This window comes from Camellia sinensis, chromosome 7, assembly GCF_055761805.1.
Source record: "Camellia sinensis isolate YWXY chromosome 7, ASM5576180v1, whole genome shotgun sequence".
NCBI lineage: Eukaryota > Viridiplantae > Streptophyta > Magnoliopsida > Ericales > Theaceae > Camellia > Camellia sinensis.
In genome coordinates, this window is record NC_138967.1 from 145658603 (window position 1) to 145668182 (window position 9580).

The 9580-nt window shown below is 30.5% G+C and overlaps 1 protein-coding gene across 1 annotated transcript; it reads right to left on the reverse strand.

The window, feature by feature from the left end:
• Positions 1-1758: 1758 nt before the first annotated feature.
• On the reverse strand, positions 1759-5402 carry LOC114257511 (receptor-like protein 7). The gene is made up of 2 exons (XM_082881189.1): positions 5313-5402; positions 1759-4542 (listed from the first exon to the last, which is right to left on the reverse strand). Exons 1-2 carry the CDS (start codon positions 5400-5402, stop codon positions 1759-1761), a joined length of 2874 nt encoding a protein of 957 aa, XP_082737315.1.
• Positions 5403-9580: the final 4178 nt, after the last annotated feature.

Sequence of the window (9580 nt, forward strand, 5' to 3'; positions counted from 1 at the left end):
TTCAGTATATTTTTCGTATTTTTGTGTATTTATTAATTTTTTAAAATATTTTTTCACAAATATTTTTACTTTTTAGATACGTCTAAGTAAGGTACATCTCAAAAAGTTTTAAAAAATGCTTAAAATTTTAAAAATATTCACAAAAAATAAAAAAAACTCGAAAAATAAAAAAAAATCAATTTTTAGAAAACTGAAACCAAACATACTGAATGTTTTTTAAAAAATAGAACAATTATACTAACAATTCTTATAGTTTGAAAATTATGCCACTTTGCTTCTTAACTTTTCAATTGTGATATATTTTACCTTAAATTTTAAATCTTATTCCATATAAGGATAATCAAAGATGTTTCTTTCCAAACGGTCTATTTCAACGATAAAATCGGCGTATAACTTATTTTGTGTTGGTTAACTTGTATGCTATTTAAAATGTAATAGCCTTTTTTTAATGAATAACGTTGGCACTTTCTTACTTATAAAATTCTGTTTAGTTTAGTTTTTAGAATCTATTTTCAATTTTTTTTTTCTAAGAACTAAAAATTAAATTAGTGAAAAAAAAAAATTAAAAGCACATCATTTTATATAACTTTATCTTTTGGGAGGGTAGAAATAATATTTTAGATTTAATTTTTTTTTTATTTATTTTCATTAAATTAATTTCTATTTTTTCAAAAGTCAAACATGGCGACAACTTAGATGTCATTATTAAACCAATTTATTAAATCAAAAAATCCAAAACTAAAAACATTTCATATATTAAACATATCGATTATACATTAAAAACCTAATAACCATCCATTATATTATGACTATCCAAAAATATTTGTTAACAACAAAACAACCATCTATTACGTGATAACTATCCAAAAATATCAACAAAAACAATCACCCATTACACGATCATCATCCAAACGCATACTAAAATTAATTTGATAAAAAAATAAAAATGTAAAAATGTAAAAGATTTGCTATTTTTATATAATTTTATCTTTGATGCGTAGAAATAATTTTTAAAAATTCAAAATAACTTTTTGACAATTATTTTTGTCAAATTAGTTTATAGTTTATCAAATTGACGAATTTGTCTTTGAAATGAAGTATTTTTTGTTTGCAAAGAAAACGGTGTCTTTAATTGTTCTTATTTGGAACGAGATTCAAAACTAAGAATCAAATGTATCACAATTAAAATATCAAGAACCAAAGTAACACAAGTTCTAAATTACAAAAACCATTAGTATAATTCACCCCAAAAAATACATGATGCTTGCTAGAATTTTTCTAATCCTACCTTATGTTCACATGAATCATACTTTTCTTTTCTTTTCTTTTCTTTTCCCTGGGGGGTTGCATGGCATCAACCCGTCCAACATTGGTTGTTGTGTTTGTGAAATGAAATAAATATAGTAATATTGCCATAAAGTTAGAGATTCTCCATATCCAAAATCTCATGATTCCTATACTTCATGAACAATCAATCATATGATGTGTAAAGAATCTTAAAATATAGAAAATTTGAGACACGATTATGCGATTGAGAGCACTTTTAATACATGGAAATGAAATTTTGGATAAGACGATCTATGCCATTCTATAAGTAGAAGCTAGAGTACACAATTCATCTAAAAATATATCATGAAAGCATTATACATAAATAATTCAATAAATTTAGAAACGTACCCCAAAGGAAATAACTTGTGAAACAATGCCTAATCAACTTTGATTTCCGTGTCCCCTCCTTTTCTCCTTTCTTAGCTTGTGCTATTTCCTTCCAAAATTCTCGATGAACCATTCGTGATACCTTGTGGTTATTGTGTGCCCAATAACCATCCCGACTACTATCCCACTCACATAACCCGTGCATATGAAAATCCAATCAACTTTACATGGGAATGCTGAATCATTATCTTGTTCTGAGTTCGATGGTGGTGGTGCCTCTAACTTTTCACATTTCCTTGATAAAGGGTCTCCGCACAATCCTGAATTCCCCTCATAGGAATTGTTCTCGAATGTGTTGAATTGCTTCCCATGTGGAATGGGTCCAGTGAGATGGTTATTTGAGACATTCAAAAATTCAAGGAAAGTGAGAAGCGCTAGTTGCTGAGGGATTTCTCCCGAGAGCTTGTTTTGAGAAAGGTCCAAAGATTCAAGGTTTGTTAGGTTCCCCAAGCATGATGGGATTCCACCATTAAGGTCATTGTTGGAAAGGTTGAGCACCTGAAGCCCCTTAAGGTTTCCAATAAATTCTGGAATCACCCCTTCAAATTTGTTGCTTGAGAGATCAATGGCAGTGAAGATATTCTGGATCTTCTGATATTCTGTATTTACACCTTTGTTTGTAATGTTCATTGTGTACAAATAGACATATCTCCATTGGAAGCCATTGTTCCCACCAACATCAATGATTGTGTCCATATATTTCATCTTGTCGACGTCAAAAAATTTCATTGCATTCCAATTTTGAAAGCATTTTGATGGCAAAACGCCTGTAAAACCATTATGAGAGAGGTCAATGATGTGCAAATTTGGTAAATCCAACTTAATTTTGGGATCCCCTATTGCACCATAGAATTTGTTGGATCGCAAAATGAGAACCTGTAACTTTGTAAGATCTCCTAACCATAAGGGGAATGTATCGTCAATCAGATTATTTGAGAGATCAAGAATCTCAAGTTCAGTACAACTTGCCAATGATCTTGGCACCTTCCCCTGTAATTGATTACCACTGAAGTCCATCATCTTCAATTTGTTTCCTCTATTGTATGAGTGAGGAATGGGACCCTGAAAGTTGTTGCCTTTGAGATTTAGAACTTTCAAAGAATCACTAAAGTTACTCAAACATGGAAGAATAGTTCCAGTCAAGTTGTTATTAGACAAATTAAGAACATAAAGAGAACTCAATCGGCAGATCAATGGTGGAAGTTCTCCTGTCAATCTATTGTATGAGACGCTATAAAAGAAGGTGGATAATGGTGGAATTGGCAGTCGTCCTTGTAGCCTGTTATAAGAAAGTTCTAATTCGACTAAATTATCCCATGGAAGGATGTCTGGATGTTGCTCAAAGCCGGTTAGAAAGTTATTCCGAAGACGTATCCACGCTAGAGTTTCTACACTTGTGTTCAACATCCATGCCGGAATTTCGCCATGAATTTTGTTTTCAGCAAGAGATAGAACATAAAGTTTGTCTTGGAAGCGTAAGAAATTTGGGAATTCCATCAAGTTGCACGAATTCAACTCTAACACATTTAATTTGTTAAGAGTGTTATTTGAAGTTTTTTTGGTTAGAACTGTTAATTTGTTACCAGACAAATCGAGCAAAGTAAGATGTTTGAGCATCAGAAAAATTTCAAGTTCCAAGCCGCGGAGGTTATTGAAGGAAAGATATAAAATTTGAAGATGCTTTAGCTTAGAGAATGACCATGGGGTTGGGCTTCGCAATTGATTAATTGAAAGATCTAGCATAATTAGTTGGGTTAGGTTCGTTAAATGAGTTATTTCACCACTTAAGTGATTGGAGGACAGGTCTAAAGAAATAAGTTGAGTTAGGTTTGAAAGAACTGATACCGAACCGTATAGATTAATGTCTCTAAGGAACAATTCAATGAGTTTCGTTAGCTTACTAAACAATTGTAGGGTCCCTACATTAAATTTGTTGGAAGAAAGCGACACGTAATTGAGTTGGGTCAAATTACCGAGTGATGCTGGAAGGGACCCTGAGAAATAGCAGCCAGAGAAATCTAATTGATTCAAGAAATTAAGATTTCCAATCGAATCCGATAGCTTCCCCGAAAAGCTGGTGTCAGAAAGCATCAAATGCTGAAGGGGGCTACTTGGATGAAATTCAGGCAAATGGCCAGTGAGATATCCATTGGAACTTACATCAAGAACTTGAAGGTTTGGTAGATAAAATATGCTTATTGGAAACTCACCATGCAACCCACAATTTTCAAGAACGAGAATTGTCAAGGAAGTTAAGTTGGCCAATGTATCAGGTACTTCAGAAGATATGCTCACGTCATTGAGACGAAGCACTTTGAGGTTAGTCAAGTTTTGAAGTAGGCTTCTCAGACCAGGCTTTTCAAGTTTCAGTCCTCCTGAATTTGATGAGTCTACATTGAAAGAAAGATCAATGGAAACCAATTTGGACAATTTTGATATTTCCAAAGGGACTTGACCGGAAAATACAGAGGAGGAAAGGTTGAGACTTACTAGCTCTAAGAGATGGCTAATTTCTGATGGAATGTGAGAGTTATCAAAGTCATTATCAGCAAGGTTAAGTCGCCGAAGGTGAACTAGGCTGAAGAGGCTGCTGCTTGAATTGATAGAACCGTGGAGGAAACTGCTGCTGAGGTCAAGGCCAATAACATGACCTGTATCCTCATCGCATTCGAGGCCATCCCATGAGCAGCAATTGCCACCATCTCCTCGGAGCTTCCATGATGCAACCTTCGGATGAGAAGAAGGATCACTAGAAGCAGATTTATTAATTGAAAAGGTTTGCTTGAATTGCAACAGGGCGGAGCTCTCGTCTGCATGGCATAGTGGCTGCTCAGCAGACAAAGAGTTAGCCATTATTATTATAAGATGAAAGCAAGAGAGTGATAAGAAGAGTAAATGCATGAATAGAAAGAGATGCAAAGAGGAACCCATATTCAGTCAACTTGATTTCTCTATACACTCTTGGATGAAAGAAAGACAATGCTAACATGGAGCTTTTTATAGACAAGATTTTGAGTGTTGGATTGGTTGGGGTGTTTGTTTGGAAAAATTGGAGGGGGCATTGGACTTCATGTTCATTTTATGGAGTCGATTGTTTGGTTGAAAGTTGGTAGGCCGAATTAGGAGTCCAACCAAACTTCATGTCCTTCATGCGTGGAATTGTTGTTTCTTAGAGGGGGAGGTAGGATATCTAGTGGAATAATAATCTCATGGGATTAACTTGTAAAAAGATATCCCGCCCTAAAATACATGTATCTTAATTTTTTATTTTTTTATTTTTTCAAATGATGAGATAAAAATTCTTTTTTTTTCTTCAAATAATGGGATAAATATTCAATTTTTTTTTCTTCAAAATCACATAGACAAATTGTTTAGTTTCGTCATGTATTGTACTTACGCTACATTTCTTTAGGCTAAAAACATTTTTTAAAACATGTTTTTGTATTTGGGCAGAATATGGCAACGAAAAATATTTTTTTTGGTTAATGAAAACCAAACCTATTTGGATAGAAAATATTGTAAACTTTTAAAAGGGGAAAAGTGTTTTCTAAACTAAAATTTTACCAATGTCACCACACTACCACCTCCACTCTCACCTCCACCACCACACCACCATCACCACGGTCATTGCCACCATCACCATCGCCCACCACCATGCCACCACCACCACCACCACCACCAAACATAGAAAAAAGTTTTCTTCTAAAAATATTTTCTAGAAAAAAAAAATCATTAGAAAATGTTTTCCTCCTAAACAAATAGAGTGTTAATAAAATAAAATAAAATAAAAGGTCTTATTTAAAAAATAAAATAAATTTATTCAATTTTTAATGATATTTTATTTATTTAATTTTTTAAAAGTTCTAGCAAAAAAATAAAATATTAAAGACATATTTAGTATCGCTATTACTTAGTAAATAATTAAAAACATATAAAAAAAATTCTTTTTTAGTTATAAAGTACATATGGTACACACCTTGTACATAGTTTTTCCCAAAAACACATTCATTCATTTTACACTTGAGACATAAAAGTTAAAAAAATATATATTGATGTTTATATTAGGATTCAAGACCAGGCCATTTGATTTCTGAAAAAGAAATGGAAAAATATCACCTTTAAGCATTTGACAATAAGTTACTTTTTCAACTTAAAATTTAAGTTAATTGGTAGTTGTTTGTGTACTTAAATTGAAAACTCACCAAACGTATACAAACTTAATGGTGTTTATATTAATCAATATACCCGTATAACAAGATTTTAACCGATGACCAATTTAAATTGCTCATAAATTATATCTAAATATCAAGGGAAAGTTTATGATCATTTCGCCAAATGCGAAGGCACGTTTGTATATTTTTACCAAGTGCCGTTTATTTTGATGTAAAATATTTTACATAAAAAATATTTTTCTTGTAAATTGATTTCACAAAGAAAAAATATTTTTATTTTTATTTTTATTTTTGTTTTTCCGTGTTTGACATTTGAAACAAAAATATTTTTTTGTCTACAAGAAAATTTTTGATTAAATAAAGTGTCATTTATGACTTTTTAGTGAGACAAAATATTTAGGCTCCATTTGTTTTGATATAAAACATTTTTGTTAAAAATATTTTACTAATTTTTTTTTCTGTTTGGTTGAACTAAAAATAAGTAAATCATTTGTTAAGGAAAATATTTTTGCATCATTTTCCAAAAATAACTTACCTTTAAAAATTTCGCAAGTCAATTTTATAAAGTTGACTCTCACTCATTACCTTTTCAACACATTTAGCATTTTTAAATAAGTGTCTCAGCTCATTAAAAAATCGTAAATGACACTTTATTGAATCAAACTTTCTTTTTTAAGCAATAAAATGATTTTGTTTCAAGTCTTTGTTCGTTTCGATGTAAAATATTTTGCACAAAAAAAAAATTTGTTTTTATTTTTTGGCCTTTGGTTGTCACTTGAAAAGAATTTCAAAACTTTCAAGGAGTGGGATTTAATTTTCAGAATTACATGGGGCGGATTATATTTTAAACAAATTTTAAGCGATGTATTTATAATTTATACTATTTTTTTTTTTTAAATAGAATTTCTCCGATATAGGACTGTTTTGAAAAATTGGTTAAAAGCTGACTTTTTAAGTTTTTTTAGTTTTTTGTGACTTTTTTGTAACTTTTTTGTGATTTTTTAGTGGAAAAAAGCTAAAAAATAAAAAATAAAAAAACTAATTTTTTTAACTTCTTCCCAAAACACCCCAGATATTAATATATGATGATGGCGACAAACTCGCCAAATGGTGTGTGAAAGTTTTCATTGGTCTCTCTTAACTAGGAAGTCTTTATACAATTAGAAAATAAAGAACGGGCAGTGTGAGTCTTTTTTTAGTCATGTGGTGACTTGTGTAACTTCCTCAAATTCCTATTCTATTCTACTACGTAAACTAGGCGGTTGGAAAAAAATAATGATGGGAGACAATTCAAATTCCTATTCGATTAATTGATTTTTTTGTGGTTTTTTAGCATTTTTAAAAGTTTTATAAAAAAATTTAATGTGTTTGAAAAGTTGTTTTGTCCATCTTTCTCTTTTTCAATTAATGTTTATGTGACGAGAGTTTGTGGAATGGCTCTAGCTTTAGTTTTTCTATGGATGTGATTAACTCCTGTTTTTCTAAGAGGTTCCAACAAATTCAGTGAACATTCAAATCTAATATATGATTGACATGTTGAATTATTTAAAATAATATATAATTGTTTTTATCAGAGTCATTTTGTCCATCTTCCCCGTTTTCAAATAATGTTTATGTGACAAGATTTTGTGGAGTGGCTCAAGCTTCAGTTTTTATATGGATGTGACTAACTCCAATTTTTCTAAGGCCTTCCCAACAAAGTTTAGAGAACATTCAAATCTAATATATGGTTGGATGTGACTAGCTCCATTTTTTCTAAGGGGTTCCTAGCAAAGTTTGGAGAACATTCAAATCTAATATATGGTTGGTATGTTGAATTATTTAAAACTAATGTATAATTTTTTTATCAAAAAAATAAAAATAAAATAAAATAAAAAAGAGAGAAGGATGATTGATATGGTGAATTATTTGAAATTAATGCAAAGGTGTTTCTCAAATGCATTGACTATGTATAAAATACAATTAATTATGCCAGTTACAGTTGTTTTTAGGGGGGGAGGAAAATTCAAATTTAACATTAATTAAATATTGCTTTCGGTCAACTATGTTACAATAAAAATTTAATGGATTAGCAATTTTATCATTGAAAATGATTTAATTGATAAGTGAATTTTGCAAGCTTGATCAACAATTTTGCAGTTAAAAATGCAAGAATTATATTCAAATGATATTTTGTTACAGTTTGTTTACTTTTTATTTAGTAGTTGAGCTCAGATTATTTTTATCATTTTTCTTATTGTAATCTTGGTTACAAATTTAAGTAAATTTTACTAGTTGTATATGGAAGTAACATTTTCGTAAGTACAATATAAAAAAATTATACATAATCTTTTGATCATCATTTTTTTTTTTACCCTTTTTTTAGGGTCCCTGATATTAAGATTTTATAGTACAAAGGAATCCCTCAATATTGATCTACATAAATTTCAATTCAGAGAAATTCTGGACTTCCCAAAGAATTTATTTGGGTTCAAACCCTTGAACATTCAAATTTCTCTAGACTAACATCAAAAACCCTTTAACCTTTCACAAATTTCTCTAGACTAACATTTAAATTTCTCTAAACTAACATCAAATTTCTCTGAATCTTTGGATTAACATCAAAAGCCCTTGAACCTTTCACAAATTTCTCTAGACTAATATCAAATTTCTCTAGATCTCTAGACTAACATCAAAAACCCTTAGACCTTTCACAAATTTCTCTGGACTAACATTCAAATTTCTTTGGACTAGCATCAAATTTCCACAATTGAAAAAATCAAAAATTCTAAAGCCACAAATGTTGAAAGTTTTAGAGTCAAACAAATCAATTTCCCAAATGAAACCCTTCTAGAAAATAGATATACATAGAATTAATTAGAACTACACACATACATATATATATATATATACATAAAAAAAGGTAAAAGAATGAGTAAGTATATCAAAAAAGAATCAGAAAATTTTACTTTACAGCAAAAAATTGAATTTTATAAAGAAAGAGAGAAAGTGTAGAGAGAGACTTTTATAAAGAAAGAAAGAGAGTGTAGAGAGAGAGATAGAGAGAGTCAAACATAAACAATACCTGAGAAATGGACAAACTGAGAATGTGAATCTAAGAAGCTCTTACTTTAAAGACCTTGGAAGCTCTGAAAATTAAAATTTAGGCAAAAGCTTCCTTCTACAAAACCTCCACCATTAAAGAAGTAAAAAAAATGAGAGCTTTAGAGAGAGAGAGAGAGAGAGAGCACTCGCAAATTGTGAGAGAGACATTTTTATTTGCTGAAAACATGGTAGAGAGAGGGGGGTTGTTTGGTGCGAGAAGAGCGAGTAGGTGTTATATATGAGTGTGGGTGAGGGACTTTAGACTACAAAAAAAATTATTGTGGACCTCTCCCATTATCAAAAATTGGAGAGGGATGTTAGACCAATTTTTCCTTTTTTTTAATATATAAAAGGCCCCATATTAGGAGTTCTTAGGGTCCCAAAAATGTCAGAGTGGCCTTGCTTTTCCCTATTATAATAATAAAAAGATTAATTTCTTAACTTAATATATACAATTATACATGGAATAGGAATGCTTAGTAATTTTTCATTACTTGACTTTTATTTGCTTTGTATTTCTAATAATCACATATTAACAATCAAAATTTTCATTGTTAGTTTGTAAGAGTAATTTGGCTCCTTTATTTATTTATTTATTATTATTAATG

Bases quoted from the DNA above. Each gene is read 5' to 3' on its own strand.
- LOC114257511 (XM_082881189.1), bottom strand. From the start codon at position 5,402: ATGTTTGGTGGTGGTGGTGGTGGTGGTGGCATGGTGGTGGGCGATGGT. The intron at 4,543-5,312 runs GTGAGAGTGGAG...TCTGCTGAGCAG, and splicing joins ATGGTGGTGTGGTGGTGGAG to CCACTATGCCATGCAGACGA.